The sequence below is a fragment of the Coregonus lavaretus genome (assembly GCF_964263955.1).
Source record: "Coregonus lavaretus genome assembly, chromosome: 22".
Taxonomy (NCBI): Eukaryota; Metazoa; Chordata; class Actinopteri; order Salmoniformes; family Salmonidae; genus Coregonus; species Coregonus lavaretus.
In genome coordinates, this window is record NC_140009.1 from 44,954,665 (window position 1) to 44,974,892 (window position 20,228).

Consider the following 20,228-nt stretch of genomic DNA (forward strand, 5'->3'; position numbering starts at 1 on the left):
AACTTATCAGTATAAAAGACACCTGTCCACAACCTCAAACAGTCACACTCCAAACTCCACTATGGCCAAGACCAAAGAGCTGTCAAAGGACACCAGAAACAAAATTGTAGACCTGCACCAGGCTGGGAAGACTGAATCTGCAATAGGTAAGCAGCTTGGTTTGAAGAAATCAACTGTGGGAGCAATTATTAGGAAATGGAAGACATACAAGACCACTGATAATCTCCCTCGATCTGGGGCTCCATGCAAGATCTCACCCCGTGAGGTCAAAATGATCACAAGAACGGTGAGCAAAAATCCCAGAACCACACGGGGGGACCTAGTGAATGACCTGCAGAGAGCTGGGACCAAAGTAACAAAGCCTACCATCAGTAACACACTACGCCGCCAGGGACTCAAATCCTGCAGTGCCAGACGTGTCCCCCTGCTTAAGCCAGTACATGTCCAGGCCCGTCTGAAGTTTGCTAGAGTGCATTTGGATGATCCAGAAGAGGATTGGGAGAATGTCATATGGTCAGATGAAACCAAAATATAACTTTTTGGTAAAAACTCAACTCGTCGTGTTTGGAGGACAAAGAATGCTGAGTTGCATCCAAAGAACACCATACCTACTGTGAAGCATGGGGGTGGAAACATCATGCTTTGGGGCTGTTTTTATGCAAAGGGACCAGGACGACTGATTCGTCTAAAGGAAAGAATGTATGGGGCCATGTATCGTGAGATTTTGAGTGAAATCCTCCTTCCATCAGCAAGGGCATTGAAGATGAAACGTGGCTGGGTCTTTCAGCATGACAATGATCCCAAACACACCGCCCGGGCAACGAAGGAGTGGCTTCATAAGAAACATTTCAAGGTCCTGGAGTGGCCTAGCCAGTCTCCAGATCTCAACCCCATAGAAAATCTTTGGAGGGAGTTGAAAGTCTGTGTTGCCCAGCGACAGCCCCAAAACACTGCTCTAGAGGAGATCTGCATGGAGGAATGGGCCAAAATACCAGCAACAGTGTGTGAAAACCTTGTGAAGACTTACAGAAAACGTTTGACCTGTGTCATTGCCAACAAAGGGTATATAACAAAGTATTGAGAAACTTTTGTTATTGACCAAATACTTATTTTCCACCATAATTTGCAAATAAATTCATAAAAAATCCTACAATGTGATTTTCTGGAAAAAAATTTCTCATTTTGTCTGTCATAGTTGACGTGTACCTATGATGAAAATTACAGGCCTCTCTCTTCTTTTTAAGTGGGAGAACTTGCACAATTGGTGGCTGACTAAATACTTTTTTCCCCCACTGTATGTGGATGACTCAACACTATACACGACAGCTACTACAGCGACTGAAATGACTGCAACACTTAACAAAGAGTCTACAGGCCCTGGTTTTGTCAAAGCAAAACAGACACAGACACATGCATACACACACACGATAGTACACATTGATTTTGTGTTGTATGCCCCCATTCTCATTGACGGGGCTGGAGTGGAACAGGTTGAGAGCTTCAAGTTCCTTGGTGTCCACATCACCAACAAACTATCATGGTCCAAACACACCAAGACAGTCGTGAAGAGGGCACGAAAACACCTATTCCCCCTCAGGAGACTGAAAAGATTTGGCCTGGGTCTCCAGATCCTCAAGAAGTTCTACAGCTGCATCATCGAGAGCATCCTGACTGGTTGCATCACCGCCTGTTGTGGCAACTACTCAGCATCCGACCGTAAGGCGCTACAGAGGGTAGTGCGTACGGCCCAGAACATCACTGGGGCCAAGCTTCCTGCCATCCAGGACCTCTATACTAGGTGGTGTCAGAGGAAGGCCCAAAAAATGGTCAAAGACTCCAGCAACCCAAGTCATAGACTGTTCTCTCTGCTACCGCACGGCAAGGTCCTAGATGGCAGGAGCGCCAAGTCTAGGTCCAAAAGGCTCCTTAACAGCTTCTACCCCCAAGCAATAAGACTGCTGAACAATTGACTTGGTACTGGTACCGCCTTGTTATTGTTATTATATTGTGTAACATTTATTTACATTATTTAAACTTATTTTTGTTAAAAAAATCAAAGTAAAACTGCATTGTTGGTTAAGGGCTTGTAGTAAGCATTTCACCTGTTGTATTTGGCACATGTGACAAATAAAATTTGATTTGATTAGGAATACCTTCCTAATATTGAGTTGCTCCCCCCTTTTGCTCTCAGAACAGCCTTAATATGTCAGAGCATGGACTCTACAAGTTGTTGAAAGCGTTCCACAGGCATGCTGGCCCATGTTCACTCCAATGCTTCCCACAGTTGTGTTAAGTTGGCTGGAGGTCCTTTGGGCAGTGGACCATTCTTGATACACACGGGAAACTGTTGAGCGTGAAAACCCAGCAGCGTTGCAGTTATTGACACAAACCAGTGCGCCTGGCACCTACTACCGTACCCCGTTCAAAGGCACTTTCATTTTTTGTCTTGTCCATTCACCCTCTGAATGGCACACATACACAATCCATGTCTCAATTGTCTCAAGGCTTGAAAATCCTTCTTTAACCTGTCTCCTCCCCTTCATCTACACTGATCTGAAGTGGATTTAACAAGTGACATCAATAAGGGATCATAGCTTTCACCTGGTCAGTCTGTCATGGAAAAATCAGATGTTCTTAATGGTTTGTATACTCAGTGTATATTACACCAACATACAGATATTATTTTGATCATCCTGTTGCAGCAGAACATTCCTGTCCTGATGACTCACACAAAATTATTTCGCTGCTCTGTTGTTCGCTACATACTTTAGTCTGAGACTGCCATCACTGAAGTTGTTTGTGGTGATGAGGGGCACATGGGGTGTTGTACAAAACGAAGTCATTAGCAATTGGATCGTCTCTAACCAATCAGAGTATTAAAGCCAATGACGAATTTGGCCGGAGTAGTGCTGATCAATTTAAGGTTTTTAAACAACTAATTGACCGACTTCAATTATTTGAGTTCCATTTCATTTGTTTTTTTTTCTGTGAGCTAAATGCGCACATCGCACAGTTTCTCTAGCGATGAATCAGATCCAGCCTGAAATGTGCAGTGTAGTATAGAGTTGTAGTTTACAACAGGCCAATATTCTACATAGTTTAGTGCGTAAAATGTGGTAATTAACTACAATGACCATAATTAATTGTGCATCTACAGTTGGTATAGAAAGTCACCACCCTCTTTCAAAATGTTCACCTTTTGTTGCCTTACAGCCTGAAATGAAAACACATAAAATCAGACTTTTTCTGGCATTATTTACACACAGTAACCCACAATATCCAAGTAAAAAAAAAAAAACTCATGCATGGTGACCGCTCATGGACTACACTCAAGTAATTCCACAGATTCTCGATAGGATTTAGGTCGGGGCTCTGACTAGGCCACTCAAGGACATTCACCTTCTTGTCCTTCAGCCACTGTACGGTTGCTTTTGGCGGTGTGCTTTGGGTTATTGTCATGTTGAAACGTAAACCATCTTCCCATTTGATTTCTGGCATAGCTCAAACGAGACTTGATGTGGCTTTTTTTGAGGAGTGTTTTTTTTTTCTTGCCACCCTCGCATAGAGGCCAGATTTGTGGAGCGTTTGTGATATTGTGGTCACATCCACACATTGATCAGTCTTTGCCATAAAGGCCTGAAGCTCCTTCAAAGTCGCCATTGGCTTCTTGGTAGCCTCTCTGATCAGTCTCCTCCTTGCCCGGTCATCCAGTTTGGCGGGACGGCCTGATCTATGCAGGGTCTGGGTGGTGCCATACACCTTCCACTTCTTAATAATGGTCTTAACTGTGCGCCGAGGGATAGACAAAGTCTTTGAAATATTTTTATATCCATCCCCAACTTTATCTCATCGATCTTTTGAAAGTACCTTTCCGCCCACAGTGGATTCTTTGCTTTGAATTGCACTACTAAGCAGTGGAGTCCTCCATGAACAACTGCTTTTATTCTGAACTACTTAAAGTCACTACAAGTGATCACAGATGGAAGCCAATATGCTTGATTTTTGATCTGGAAGGTGGTTGGTTATACCTCAGCAAGTTTGCAATTGCAATTCTAAGGGGGGGGTGTTCACTTATCCACATAGGGTATTTTACTGTTTTACTTGTAATACATTTTGTTTTCTCACTTGGATATTGTGGGTTACTGTGTGTAAATAAAGTCTAATTTTATGTGTTTTCATTTCAGGCTGTAAGGCAACAAAAGGTGAATATTTTGAAAGGGGGTGGTGACTTTCTATACCCACTGTACTTGTCCGGTCTGTGTTTATTTTACGCCTGCTACGTGAGGTGACATAGCTGTTGCTTTGCGAGGTATCTCTACCTGAAAATACATTATCTAAGTGATTGGATAGTTGGTATTCAGCAGTCATAAAAGTATGCCTTTTTTCAGGGATCATCAACTAGATTCAACCAGGGGTGATTTTAAATTTTTCTTGAGCGGATGGTCGTGGGGTGGGACATAATTACAAATAATTTGTAGACTGCAAATTGACCGCAAGAAGCCCAAACCGATATCATGTTTGACTAAAATAATAATTTCAAACCTTGCATACGATCATGTCGTGTCTCTCTATAATGTGTGGGAATACTTGGAAACAGATTTCTTAAATTAAAATCAATTGGAGCTGATTTCCTGGTGTTTTTTACAGTCTTTTATGTCCAACAATGAAAATTCCACCCGACCCCCAAAATATGTATATATTTTGTTTTTACTCAGAAAACTTGGGGGGCCAAATAAAACCACCGCCAGTTGGGGAACCCTGCCTTACTTACTTTGAAGAACTACAAAATAGTAATTTTGTCAGCCAGCATAGGCAGCAGCTCTATAGAGATGAGATGATGACTTTGAATGAAATAATAAATAAAACAAATGTAATATACACAACTGAAATATTTTATTAAAGTAATGTGAATAAATTATGGTTGATAAGTGATGGGCAGTCACTACCATCATGGGACTTTTATTAATTGTTTATTCTGTGTTGTTACAGCATTCAACCCACATAATGCAAAGTGCATTTAATGTTGTTGTTTTTTTCAAATCAAAACTGAAAAAACAACGGCCTCCCGAGTGGCGCAGCGGTCTAAGGCACTGCATCGCAGTGTTAGATGCGTCACTACAGACCCAGGTTCGATCCCAGGCTGTGTCGCAGCCGGCTGCGACCGGGAGACCCATGAGGCGGCGCACAATTGGCCCAGCGTCGTCCAGGTTAGGGAAGGGTTTGGCTGGCCAGGATGTCCCTGTTCCATCACACTCTAGCTGACTTCAGTTGCCAGCTGTACGGTGTTTCCTCCAACACATTGGTGCGGCTGGCTTCCGGGTTAAGCGAGCAGTGTGTCAAGAAGCAGTGCGGCTTGGCGGGGTCGTGTTTCGGGGGACGTATGGCTCTCGACCTTCGCCTCTCCCGAGTCCGTATGTGAGTTGCAGCGATGGGACAAGACTGTAACTACCAATTGGGGAGAAAAAGGTGGTAAAAAGTAATTTTTTACGAAAACTGTGATATCTTTAAAATAATTGTAGCAAAACCGAACCGACCTCAAAAAGCACTAATCGCTCAGCACTAGGCCAGAGCAAGGAGTCTGGGTAGCCAGACAATAACTTTCCTGCAATGCACGAAATGTTCAACTTGTAGTGTATTGACAGTTTAAAAAGGCTTCTGAAGTTTGTAATTTCCACTTTGAAATTTCAGACAAAAAATGTATTAACCCCTACAAAAATGTCAATTGGTTATATGTCCACATAATAATTCACATTTCCTGTTGCTGCAGGATTATTGTCCTGCAGTAACAAACTTGCTCAAATTAAGACCAATCAAGTAAAGGTTGGAAGGAAAATGTGCACACTCAGTGATCCATCAAGACCATTGGTACTTTGAGTGAGAAATTAGAGTACCTTTACCCCACAGCAGGCATGTTGAATTTGTTACGTTGGAGACAAGAAGATGATTACTGTCTCCAATTTCAGAGGTCTCCCTTGCCCACGTTGAACTATCCTTCCTTACTATTCTTGAGTATGTTAGTAATTATCAAAGTTATCCAGTTGTAATGCAACATTATGATAAACTGTGATCAGATGCAATACGATCCATCCTAAAACTGATTTACACAGATTACTTAGTTAGAATCTCTAAATAGAGACTGTAATTAACAGTTGAATGTAGCTTGTGTATTTGATGCATCTTTTTGTTCAGTCCGTCTGTCGTCACCCATTTAACTTTGACCCTACCAGGGCCATTGTCCACATCCAAGTGAATGACGTCAACGAGTATTCGCCCGTGTTCAAGGAAAAGTCATACAAAGCCACGGTCATCGAGGGCAAGAAGTATGATAGCATCCTAAAGGTGGAGGCGGTGGACGCCGACTGCTCATTCCAGTTCAGCCAGATCTGCAGCTACGCAATCGTCACCCCCGATGTGCCCTTCATCGTCGACAAAGACGGTAAGGACCCCAAACGGCTTCACATTTTTCATTGATCTCGGTAAACATTAAGGCCATCATTTTGAAAACACTTTGCCTTTGAAGTGGAGGCTTGCACTTGCCAATCTCTGTATTATGATGATTACTTGCGTGTCTACAGTGCCTTCGGAAAGTATTCATACCCCTTGACGTATTCCACATTTTGTTGTTACAGCCTGAATTCAAAATTGATTAAATACAGTGGGGAAAAAAGTATTTAGTCAGCCACCAATTGTGCAAGTTCTCCCACTTAAAAAGATGAGAGAGGCCTGTAATTTTCATCATAGGTACACGTCAACTATGACAGACAAATTGAGAAAGAAAAATCCAGAAAATCACATTGTAGGATTTTTAATGAATTTATTTGCAAATTATGGTGGAAAATAAGTATTTGGTCACCTACAAACAAGCAAGATTTCTGGCTCTCACAGACCTGTAACTTCTTCTTTAAGAGGCTCCTCTGTCCTCCACTCGTTATCTGTATTAATGGCACCTGTTTGAACTTGTTATCAGTATAAAAGACACCTGTCCACAACCTCAAACAGTCACACTCCAAACTCCACTATGGCCAAGATTTTCTGGATTTTTTTTTTCTCATTTTGTCTGTCATAGTTGACGTGTACCTATGATGAAAATTACAGGCCTCTCTCATCTTTTTAAGTGGGAGAACTTGCACAATTGGTGGCTGACTAAATACTTTTTTTCCCCACTGTATATTTTTTCTCTCTCACTAATCTACACACAATACCCCATAATGACAAAGTGAAAACATGTTTTTAGAAATTGTAAGGACATTTATTGAAAATGAAATACTGAAATATCTAATTGACGTAAGTATCCCTGAGTCAATACTTTGTAGAAGCACTTTTGGCAACGATTACAGCTGTGAGTCTTTCTAGGTAAGTCTCTAAGAGCTTTCCACACCTGGATTGTGCAACATTTGCCCATTATTCTTAAAACAATTATTCAAGCTCTGTCAAATTGGTTGTTGATCATTGCTAGACAACCATTTTCAGGTCTTGCCATAGATTTTTTGAAGTAGATTTGAGTCAAAATTGGAACTCGGCCACTGAGAAACATTCACTATCTTCTTGGTAAGCAACTCCAGTGTAGATTTAGCCTTGTGTTTTAGGTTATTGTCCTGCTGAAAGATGAATTCATCTCCCAGTGTCTGTTGGAAAGCAGACTGAACCAGGTTTTCCTCTAGGATTTTCCCTATGCTTAGCTTCACTCTGTTTCTTTTTTATCCTTAAAAACTCCCCAATCCTTAACAATTACAAGCATTCCCATAACATGATGCTGCCACCACAGAGATGAGGTAATCATTCATAAATCAAGGTAAACACTATTATTGCACACAGTGAGACCATGCAACTAATTCTGCGACTTGTAAAGCACATTTTTACTCCTCAACTTATTTAGGCATGCAATAACAAAGGGGTTGAATACTTATTGACCCAAAACATTTCAACTTTTCATTTTTAATTAATTAAAAACAATTAAAAACCAAAAAAACATAATTCCACTTTGACATTGTAGGGTATTGACACACAATCTCAATTTAATCCATTTTAAATTCAGGCTGTAACACAACAAAATATGGAAAAAGTCAAGTGGTATGAGTACTTTCTGAAGGCACTGTATATCCGATTTTAAAAGGTTGTGCAATGTTTACCATTGATCTTAGCACACCTGTAGCCTGTTAGCGTTCCGTCAATAAAAAGCTAAAATCACCTAAATTCTTTGTCCCTCCTCCACTCAGGCTTCATCAAGAACACAGAGAAGCTGAACTACAGCAAAGAGCGCATGTACAAGCTGACGGTGACTGCCTACGACTGTGGGAAGAACCGTGCCTCAGAAGATGTCCTGGTCAAGATCAGCATTAAGCCCACCTGCAAGCCCAGCTGGCAAGGTATCAAAGGCCCTCCTCTTTCAGTAACTCCCAAATGGCTTCAGGAACTGTTTGAGTCCATCTATCTATCTGTCCTCCCGAGTGGCGCAGTGGTCTAAGGCACTGCAACGCAGCTAGCTGTGCCACTAGAGATCCTGGTTCGAATCCAGGCTCTGTCGTAGCTGGCGCACAATTGGTCCAGGGTAGGGGAGGGAATGGCCGGCAGGGATGTAGCTCAGTTGGTAGGTTCGATTCCCACGGGGGGGCAGTATGAAAAAATAAAAATAAATAATGTATGCACTAACTGTAAGTCACTCTGGATAAGAGCGTCTGCTAAATGACTAAAATGTAAATGTAAAAATCTAGTCTCTGTGATGAACAGAGGGACTCTGCAAGGATAAATGCAATCATTCAATCCTCAAGTTTTTCCTCTCTTAGCCAGCTTCAGAGTCACTGCCTAATGAATAAACAGAGCATTGACCACAGCTGTCTTTCTCTCTCTCAGGCTTCAACAAGAGGATCGAGTACGAACCTGGCACAGGCAGTCTGGCCCTTTTCCCCAGCATGCACTTGGAGACCTGCGAGGAGACAATCACCTCCATCCAGGTCAACATTGAGCTGGAAACCAATCACATCGGAAAGGGCTGCGACCGAGACACCTACTCCGAGAAGTCGCTGCACAAGCTGTGCGGTGAGAAACCCTAAACTTACAACAAAAACCACCATGATATACAGTACATTCGGAAAGTATTCAGACCCCTTGACTTTTTCCACATTTTGTTACGTTACAGCCTTATTCTAAAATGGATTTTAAAAATAACTATTCTCATCAATCTACACACAATACCCTATAATTTATAAATAAAAACCGGAAATATCACATTTACATGAGTATTCAGTCCCTTTACTCAGTACTTTGTTGAAGCACCTTTGGCGGCGATTACAGCCTCGAGTCATCTGGGGTATGACGCTACAAGCTTGGCACACCAGAGATGTTTGATCGGGTTCAAGTCCGGGCTCTGCCTAGGCCATGCAAGGACTCGTCCCGAAGCCACTCCTGCGTTGTCTTGGCTGTGTGCTTAGGGCCGTTGTCCTGTTGGAAGGTGTCTGAGGTCCTGAGCGCTCTGGAGCAGGTTTTCATCAAGGATATCTCTGTACATTGCTCCGTTCATCTTTCCCTCGATCCTGACTAGTCTCCCAGTCCCTGCCGAGTTCAATCTTGGTTTCATCAGACCAGAGAATCTTGTTTCTCATGGTCTGAGAGTCTTTAGGTGCCTTTTGGCAAACTCCAAGCGGGCTGTCATTTGCCTTTTACTGAGGAGTGGCTTCCGTCTGGCCACTCAACCATAAAGGCCTGATTGGTGGAGTGCTGCAGAGATGGTTGTCTTTCTGGAAGGTTCTCCCATCTCCACAGAGGAACTCTGGAGCTCTTTCGGAGTGACCATCGGGTGCTTGGTCACCTCCCTGACCAAGGCCCTTCTCCCCCGATTGCTCAGTTTGGCCGGGCGGCCAGCTCTAGGAAGAGTCTTGGTGGATCCAAAAATAGGTGCCTTTCCAAATCATGTCCAATGAATTGAATTTACCACAAGTGGACTCCAATCAAGTTGTAGAAACACCTCAAGGATGATCAATGGAAACAGGATGCACCTGAGCTCAATTTCGAGTCTCATAGCAAAGGGTCTGAATACCTATGTAAATAAAGTATTTCTGTTTTTGTATTTTTAATAAATTAGCTAACTTTTCTAAAAACCTGTTTTCGTTTTGTCATTATAGGGTATTGTGTGTAGATTGAGGGAAAAAATGAATTTAATCAATTTTAGAATATAAATGTGGATAAGGTCAAGGGGTCTGAATACTTTCCGAAGGCACTGTACTGTAGCTCAGAGCATGTATCTCTGCCAAACAAGCAATGTGCCATACAATATCCATTCCTCGTAATGCAGTCCCATTCCAAGATAACCTACCCAAAGTGGATTTGATTTGATGATTTTTTTTTTTTTTACCCGGTGAAAACGTGTCATCGCTTTTCCAATCTGTAGCATTGTGTATTTGTGTCTAAACCTGGAATTCTGTGTGTATGTTTGTCTTTCTCAGGTGCCAGTGCTGGCACGGTGGAACTACTGCCTGCGCCCAGCAGCTCTGCCAACTGGACTGTAGGTCTGCCCACGGATAACGGACATGACAGCCACCAGGTGTTTGAGTTCAACGGCACGCAGGCCATCAAGGTGCCCGAGGGCGTGGTGAACACCAGCCTGAAGGAGCCCTTCACCATCTCAGTGTGGATGAGGCACGGCCCCGGGGCCAGGGAGAAGGAGACCATCCTCTGTAACTCGGACAAAACAGGTACACTACCCTCACAGTAATACATACCAAATCCAAATGCAATACATACCAAATCTAGGTCAATGTGCTGCAGACCTGGCTTCAAATACTATTTGAAATATTTTATATAGTTTAAGTGTTTGCTTCAGTCTGACTGGAGTGCTAGGTGGGAGGGGTTTGTACTTTTGCTGCAATTTTATTGGTTCCATTGTGCTGATATCCTGAAATGATCATCTTAACCTTATCAGCTGTATTTTGTATATTGTTTTAGTATTTTATTCCAGATCCCCATTAGCTGCTGCTAATCATAATTTCATACAATAGAACAATAACACAACACATTAGTACACACTACTCTACCATAACATATCTACAATACAAAATCAATAATACATGAAAATAACTAAATAATTAAAATGCTGTGTGTGTGTCTCTTCACAGTCCGTGCTGTTCCATAACTTGCAGTTTTATCAGTTTTTTAAATCTGATTTTACTGCTTGACTGAGTTACATGATGTGGAATAAAGTTCCATGTAATCATGGCTCTATGTAGTACTGTGCATTTCCCATAGTCTGTTCTGGACTTGGGGACTGTGAAGAGACCTCTTGTGGCATGTCTTGTGGGGTATGCATGGGTGTCTGAGCTGTGCGCTAGTCGCTTAAACAGACAGCTCATTGATTTCAGCATGTCAATACCTCTCACAAAGACAAGCAGTGATGCAGTCAATCTCTCCTCCACCCTGAGCCAGGAGAGATTGACATGCATATTATCAATGCTGGCTCTCTGTGGACATCCAAGGGCCAGCCGTGCTACTCTGTTCTTGGCCAATTGTAATTTGCCTATGTCCCTCTTTGTGGCACTTGACCATATGACTGGACAGTGCGACAACAGTAGGGCCAGTAGGACTTGTTTTGTTGATAGCGATGTCAAGAAAGCAGAGCGGTGCTTTATTATGGACAGACCTCTCCCCATTTTAGCTACCGTTGCATCACTATGTTTTGACCATGACAGTTTACAATCCAGGGTTACACCAAGCAGTTTAGTCTCCTCAACATGCTCAATTTCCACATTATTCATTACAAGATTTAGTTTAGGTTTAGTGAATGATTTGTCCCAAATGCAATGCTTTTAGTTTTTGAAATATTTAGGACCAGTTTATTTCTTGCCACCCAGTTTGAAACTGACTGCAGCTCTTTGTTAAGTGTTGCAGTGATTTCACTTTCTGTGGTAGCTGTTGATTCATTAGCATACATAGACACAAACGCTTTACTCAGTGCCAGGTCATTAGTAAAGATTGAAAAAAGTAAGGGGCCTAGACCGCTGCCTTGGGGAATGCCTGACTCTACCTGGATTATGTTGGAAAGGCTTCCATTCAAGAACACCCTCTGTGTTCTGTTAGACAGGTAACTCTCGATCCACAATATAGCAGGGGATGTAAAGCCATAACACATACGTTTTTCCAGCAGTAGATTATGATCAATAATGTCAAAAGCTGCACTGAAGTCTAACAAAACAGCTCCCACAATCTTCTTATCAATTTCTCTCAGCCAATCATCAATCATTTGTGTAAGTTCCATAAATGTTGAATGCCCTTCCCTGTTCTTGGGTAGCGGAATGACTTTTTCCCTTCAGGCCTGAGGGCACACACTTTCCTATATGCTTAGATTGAAGAGATGGCAAATAGGTGTGGCAAGTCTGCTATCATCCTCAGTAATTTTCCATCCAAGTTGTCAGACCCAGGTGGCTGATAGACAACAATGTTTTCACCTCTTCCGCACTCACTTTATGGAATTCAAAATTACAATGCTTGCCTTTCATATACAGTGGGGAAAAAAAGTATTTAGTCAGCAACCAATTGTGCAAGTTCTCCCACTTAAAAAGATGAGAGAGGCCTGTAATTTTCATCATAGGTACACGTCAACTATGACAGACAAATTGAGAAAAATGTTTCCAGAAAATCACATTGTAGGATTTTTTATGAATTTATTTGCAAATTATGGTGGAAAATAAGTATTTGGTCACCTACAAACAAGCAAGATTTCTGGCTCTCACAGACCTGTAACTTCTTCTTTAAGAGGCTCCTCTGTCCTCCACTCGTTACCCGTATTAATGGCACCTGTTTGAACTTGATATCAGTATAAAAGACACCTGTCCACAACCTCAAACAGTCATACTCCAAACTCCACTATGGCCAAGACCAAAGAGCTGTCAAAGGACACCAGAAACAAAATTGTAGACCTGCACCAGGCTGGGAAGACTGAATCTGCAATAGGTAAGCAGCTTGGTTTGAAGAAATCAACTGTGGGAGCAATTATTAGGAAATTGAAGACATACAAGACCACTGATAATCTCCCTCGATCTGGGGCTCCACGCAAGATCTCACCCCGTGGGATCAAAATGATCACAAGAACGGTGAGCAAAAATCCCAGAACCACACGGGGGGACCTAGTGAATGACCTGCAGAGAGCTGGGACCAAAGTAACAAAGCCTACAATCAGTAACACACTACGCCGCCAGGGACTCAAATCCTGCAGTGCAAGACGTGTCCCCCTGCTTAAGCCAGTACATGTCCAGGCCCGTCTGAAGTTTGCTAGAGTGCATTTGGATGATCCAGAAGAGGATTGGGAGAATGTCATATGGTCAGATGAAACCAAAATATAACTTTTTGGTAAAAACTCAACTCGTCGTGTTTGGAGGACAAAGAATGCTGAGGTGCATCCAAAGAACACCATACCTACTGTGAAGCATGGGGGTGGAAACATCATGTTTTGGGGCTGTTTTTCTGCAAAGGGACCAGGACGACTGATCCGTGTAAAGGAAAGAATGAATGGGGCCATGTATCGTGAGATTTTGAGTGAAAACCTCCTTCTATCAGCAAGGGCATTGAAGATGAAACGTGGCTGGGTCTTTCAGCATGACAATGATCCCAATCACACCGCCCGGGCAACGAAGGAGTGGCTTTGTAAGAAGCATTTCAAGGTCCTGGAGTGGCCTAGCCAGTCTCCAGATCTCTACCCCATAGAAAATCTTTGGAGGGAGTTGAAAGTCTGTGTTGCCCAGCGACAGCCCCAAAACATCACTGCTCTAGAGGAGATCTGCATGGAGGAATGGGCCAAAATACCAGCAACAGTGTGTGAAAACCTTGTGAAGACTTACAGAAAACGTTTGACCTGTGTCATTGCCAACAAAGGGTATATAACAAAGTATTGAGAAACTTTTGTTATTGACCAAATACTTATTTTCCACCATAATTTGCAAATTAATTCAATAAATATCCTACAATGTGATTTTCTGGATTTTTTTTCCCTCATTTTTTCTGTCATAGTTGACGTGTACCTATGATGAAAATTACAGGCCTCTCTCATCTTTTTAAGTGGGAGAACATGCACAATTGGTGGCTGACTAAATACTTTTTTCCCCACTGTATAATTTGGTCATTTAGGTATGGTTGTGTAGGTTGAGAATTTGTTGTTGTCATGTGATGCCTAAGTTTGCTAATCTTGCCAATGAAAAAATCATTAAAGAAGTTGGCAATATCAGTGGGTTTTGTGATAAATGAGCCATCTAATTCAATTAATGATGGAGCCGATTTCGCCTTTTGCGCCAAAGCTCTATATAATTTATTTTTGATTCATAGTACATTTTCTTCTTTTTTTTTGGTTAAGTTTAGTTACATGATTTCTCAGTTTACAGTACGTTTGTCAATCGTGCCAACCGGGATTTCTGGAAAGTTTGGGAATATTGGGAAAGTTACCGGAATTTTGCAACCCTACCTTTAACCCGGATCTGATGTCCGTCCCACAGAGATGAACAGACACCACTACTCCCTCTACATCCACAACTGCCGCCTCATTCTCCTGCTGCGCCTGGACCCCGCCGAGTCAGAGAACTACAAACCAGCCGAGTTCCACTGGAAACTGGACCAGGTGAGCAACCACACTTTGAATTTAATTTCATTTGATTTTGGACAAATTGAGATGGAACCTTGTCTTTTATTATTTACTTTGACCTCATGTCCACTCTGCTCTCTCTCTGCCCCCAGGTGTGTGACAAAGAGTGGCACCACTACGTGCTGAACGTAGAGTACCCCTCCGTGGCTCTATTTGTGGATGGGGCCACCATCGAGCCCTTCCTGGTAACCGAAGACTACCCCCTGCACTCCTCCAAGTTCGACACGCAGCTCACCATCGGGGCCTGCTGGCAAGGTAAACTAGGCACAAAGTAGCCTGGTCCCAGATCTGTTTGTGCTATCATGTCAACTCCTTGTCATGCCAAACATTTGGATTTGACATGATAGCACAAACAGATCTGGAACCAGGCTAGATGCAAAGCAAATGTTGACAATAAAAGATTATCTTAAGATATCATATTTATTAACAACAAACAGAAATTGTCAGGATGTTTTAAGATGTAATCCTTTAGCTACATTGGTTCTTTCTGGAATAGGCTGCAGGTATGTGATACATGTGGCAATGACTGCATGTATCACCAAAGACCCCAGTATTGTTTGAATTCATGTCTACTTATATGGATGGTCTAAGGAAAGAATGCTAGAATTAGGCTTTCAGTTTGAGAATGTGAGTTTTTTTGTTATATGGTGACAGTTTTTTTCCATTGATAGACACCAGTCACAGTGGTACCCGTATCAATGTGGCCATGTAATGTTCTATGTTATATACAGTGCCTTCAGAAAGTATTCAGACCCCTTCACTTTTTCCACATTTTGCTACGTTACAGCCTTATTCTAAAATAGATTAAATATTTATTTTTTTCAGCAATCTACACACAATACCCCATACTGACGAAGCGAGAACAGGTTTTTAGAATTCTTTGCAAATGTATTAAAAATAAAAAACTGAAATAACTTATTTACATAAGTATTCAGACCCTTTGCTATGAGACTCAAAATTGAGCTCAGGTGCATCCTATTTCCATTGATCATCCTTGAGATGTTTCTTCAACTTAATTGGAGTCCACCTGTGATATATTCAATTGATTGGACATGATTTGGAAAGGCTCACACCTGTCTATATAAAGTCCCACAGTTGACAGTGCATGTCAGAGCAAAAACCAAGCCATGAGGTCGATGGAATTTTCCGTAGAGCTCCGAGACAGGATTGTGTCGAGGCACAGATCTGGGGAAGGGTACGAAAAAAATTCTGCAGCATTGAAGGTCCCCAAGAACACAATGGCCTCCGTCATTCTTAAATGGAAGAACCACCAAGACTCTTCCTAGAGCTGGCCGCTCGGCCAAACAGAGCAATTGGGGGAGAAGGGCGTTGGTCAGGGAGGTGACCAAGAACCCGATGGTCACTCTGACAGAGCTCTACAGTTCCTCTGTGGAGATGGGAGAACCTTCCAGAAGGACAACCATCTCTGCAGCACTCCACCAATCAGGGCTTTATGGTAGAGTGGCCAGACGGAAGCCTCTCTTCAGTAAAAAGCACATGACAGCCCACTTGGAGTTTGCCAAAAGGCACCTAAAGGACTCTCAGACAATGAGAAACAAGATTCTCTGGTCTGATGAAACCAAGATTGAACTCTTTGGCCTGAATGCCAAGCGTCATGTCTGGAGGAAACCTGGCACCATCCCTATGGTGAAGCATGGTTGTGGCAGCATCATGCTGTGGGGATGTTTTTCAGTGGCAGGTACTGGGATACATACTAGTCAGGATCGAGGCAAAGATGAACAGAGCAAAGTAGATCCTTGATGAAAACCTGCTCCAGAGCGCTCAGGACCTTAGACTGGGGGCGAATATTCACCTTCCAACAGGACAACGACCCTAAACACACAGCCAAGACAATGCAGGAGTGGCTTCGGGACAAGTCTCTAAATGTCCTTGAGTGGCCCAGCAAGAGCCTGGACTTGAACCCGATCGAACATCTCTGGAGAGACCTGAAAATAGCTGTGCAGCAACGCTCCCCATCCAACCTGACAGAGCTTGAGAGGATCTGCAGAGAAGAATGGGAGAAACTCCCCAAATACAGGTGTGCCAAGCTTGTCACGTCATACCCAAGAAGACTTGAGGCTGTAATCGCTGCCATCGGTGATTCAACAAAGTACTGAGCAAAGGGTGTGAATACTTACGTAAATGTGATATTTCCGTTTTTGCTTTGTCATTATGGGGTATTGTGTGTAGATTGATGAGGGAAAAAGACAATTCATCCATTTTGGAATAAGGCTGTAACCTTACAAAATGTGGAAAAAGTCAAGGGGTCTGAATACTTTCCGAAGGCACTGTATAGTATGTAAAAGCTGGAAGTAGAAGCCTGAGTGTTGTTCACCATTAGTTTACTCCAACTAGGAGAGGGATGGTAGGCTTAGGGGAAAATAATAAAGGAAAAAATATATATATGGATGATTGGAAATGATACAGACAATTACATTGATGGAAGCCACAATCTATCTGCAATATTAAAGGCGATCTACCCCCTAAGAAAAAAAATATACTTACATGAGAGCGCCAGTCACGCGGGCTTTGCTGCACATTGAAACGGCATGCTTCAAACCGCCGGCCCAGAAAAGGTCAGTCTGTAGACTTGTACGCATTGCTGACTGTGTGTGTGTGTGTGAATTTCTCATCCGCTCTTCGGCGGGTCCAGGCGAAAACGCTCACATGTCCCAGTTTTTTCGGGGGAATCTGGCCGGGCTGATGATCCGCTCAGGAAAGCTGGAGAACAAGGAGGTGATCGACTGCCTTTACACCTGCAAAGAGGGCCTGGACGTGCAGCTGCCTGAGGAGGTGGCATCGGCCGTCAAGGTGAGAGGTTTAGCTATAGCCTAGGGGGCTCTGGGGTGAAGTTTCCCCTAGGTACAGATCTAGGATCAGCTTCCCCTCCTACAATCCTAACCTTTACCCTTAGTGGGGGAAAGATCAGCGTCTTGGGGCATCTTCACCCTACAACGCTAAAGGGCCTCTTGGGCTAGGCAGGGCAGCACACTGCTGGTCAGTCTGGGCTTGGGTTCAGCATAGGTTCAGCATACATAGCATTCATTTCTATCTGTGTGTACAATGAGTAAACTGTCCTTTCTGAAGCAAACGTAGCAAATCATGCAAATGATTTAATCTGATAGTGTATTTGTATTTATTATGGATCCCCATACTCTTTTTGGGGTCCAGCAAAATTAAGGCATTTATACAATTTTAAAAACATTACAATACATTCACAGATTTCACAACACAATGTGTGCCCTCAGGCCCCTACTCCACCACTACCACATATCTACAATACAAAATCCAAGTGTACGTGTGTGTATAATGCATATGTTATCAAATCAAATCAAATTTTATTGGCCACATGCGCCGAATACAACAGGTGCAGACATTACAGTGAAATGCTTACTTACAGCCCTTAACCAACAGTGCATTTATTTTTAACAAAAAAAAAGTAAAGATAAGACGACAACAAAAATAGTGTTGAGAAAAAAAGAGCAGAAGTCAAATAAAATAACAGTAGGGAGGCTATATATACAGGGGGGTACCGGTGCAGAGTCAATGTGCGGGGGCACCGGCTAGTTGAGGTAGTTGAAGTAATATGTACATGTGGGTAGAGTTAAAGTGACTATGCATAAATAATTAACAGAGTAGCAGCAGCGTAAAAGGATGGGGTGGGGGGGCAGTGCAAATAGTCCGGGTAGCCATGATTAGCTGTTCAGGAGTCTTATGGCTTGGGGGTAGAAGCTGTTGAGAAGTCTTTTGGACCTAGACTTGGCACTCCGGTACCGCTTGCCGTGCGGTAGCAGAGAGAACAGTCTATGACTAGGGTGGCTGGAGTCTTTGACAATTTTGAGGGCCTTCCTCTGACAGTGATGTACTGGGCCGTACGCACTACCCTCTGTAGTGCCTTGCGGTCGGAGGCCAAGCAGTTGCCATACCAGGCGGTGATGCAACCAGTCAGGATGCTCTCGATGGTGCAGCTGTATAATTTTTTGAGTATCTGAGGACCCATGCCAAATCTTTTCAGTCTACTGAGGGGGAATAGGCTTTGTCGTGCCCTCTTCACGACTGTCTTGGTGTGTTTTGACCATGATAGTTCGTTGGTGATGTGGACACCAAGGAACTTGAAGTTCTCAACCTGTTCCACTACAGCCCTGTCGATGAGAATGGGGGCGTGCTCAGTCCTCTTTTTTTTCCTGTAGTCCACAATCATCTCCTTTGTCTTGGTCACGTTGAGGGAGAGGTTGTTATCCTGGCACCACACGGCCAGGTCTCTGACCTCCTCCCTATAGGCTGTCTCGTCGTTGTCGGTGATCAGGCCTACCACTGTTGTGTCGTCGGCAAACTTAATGATGGTGTTGGAGTCGTGCCTGGCCATGCAGTCATGGGTGAACGGGGAGTACAGGAGGGGACTGAGCACGCACCCCTGAGGGGCCCCCGTGTTGAGGATCAGTGTGGCAGATGTGTTGTTACCTACCCTTACTACCAGGGGGCGGCCCGTCAGGAAGTCCAGGATCCAGTTGCAGAGGGAGGTGTTTAGTCCCAGGATCCTTAGCTTAGTGATGAGCTTTGAGGGCGTGTGTGTGTGTGTGTGTGTATGCATGTGTCTGTGCCTATTTTTTGTGTTGCTTCACGGTCCCAACTGTTACATAAGGTGCATTTGTATCTGTTTTTTAAATCTAATTTTACTGCTTGCCTCAGTTACAGTGCATTCGGAAAGTATTCAGACCCATTCCCTTTCTCCATATTTTTTTACGTTAGTCTTTTGTCGTTAGTAAAGATTGAAAAAAGTAAGGGGCCTAGACAGCTGCCCTGGGGAATTCCTGATTCTACCTGGATTATGTTGGAGAGGCTTCCATTAAAGAACACCCTCTCTGTTCTGTTAGACAGGTAACTCCTTGTCCACAATATAGCAGGGGGTGTAAAGCCATAACAAAACGTTTTTCCAGCAGCAGACTATGATCTATAATGTCAAGATCTTCACTGAAGTCTAACAAAACAGCCCCCACAATCTTTTTATCATCCATTTCTCTCAGCCAATCATCAGTCATTTGTGTAAGTGCTGTGCTTGTTGAATGTCCTTCCCTATAAGCGTGTTAGGACTAAGTGCCCAAAAGATAGTCTACATTGAAATGAGTACAGCCCCAAGTCAAGAGGGGTTTTAGTCTTCTAAATTTGAATGCACTCACTGTAAGTTGTTCTGGATAAGAGCGTCTGCTAAATGTCTAAAATGTAGAATGTCGTCCGAGATGTTTGCGTCAACAGTTGGGGCTCACTATGCCATCACCTCTTCTCTTTTAGGTGGAGTTCAACCCCAACCAGTCGTCTCTGAACGTCGAAGGTGATGACATCAAGGCTTTTGACAAGGTCATGCAGCACATCTCCTACCTGAACTCACGCCAGTTCCCCACCCCTGGCATCCGACACCTCCGCATCTCCACCACCCTCAAGTGAGTGTCCCGTGCCATCAATAAAAACTTTGGCCCATATACATTTTGGGCCAGTGTCCAGAACACATATTATAGATGATGGACTATCGTTTCTCTTTGCTTATTTGAGCTGTTCTTGCCATAATGTGGACTTGGTATTTTACCAAATAGGGCTATCTTCTGTATACCCCCTA

General features: G+C 43.2%; 1 protein-coding gene across 1 annotated transcript in view; it reads left to right on the forward strand.

Moving 5' to 3' along the window:
- Window positions 1-20,228, forward strand: part of LOC311149650 (calsyntenin-1-like) — a gene marked incomplete at both ends in the record, with an annotated part of 129,391 nt that overhangs the window by 79,119 nt on the left and 30,044 nt on the right. Inside the window, 8 exons of the mRNA XM_084186847.1 lie at window positions 6,228-6,436; window positions 8,217-8,366; window positions 8,851-9,036; window positions 10,440-10,688; window positions 14,472-14,593; window positions 14,710-14,872; window positions 17,271-17,428; window positions 19,907-20,055. Of these exons, the coding sequence (XP_084042973.1) occupies window positions 6,228-6,436; window positions 8,217-8,366; window positions 8,851-9,036; window positions 10,440-10,688; window positions 14,472-14,593; window positions 14,710-14,872; window positions 17,271-17,428; window positions 19,907-20,055 (1,386 nt within the window). The remainder of the gene's footprint in view (window positions 1-6,227; window positions 6,437-8,216; window positions 8,367-8,850; window positions 9,037-10,439; window positions 10,689-14,471; window positions 14,594-14,709; window positions 14,873-17,270; window positions 17,429-19,906; window positions 20,056-20,228) is intronic.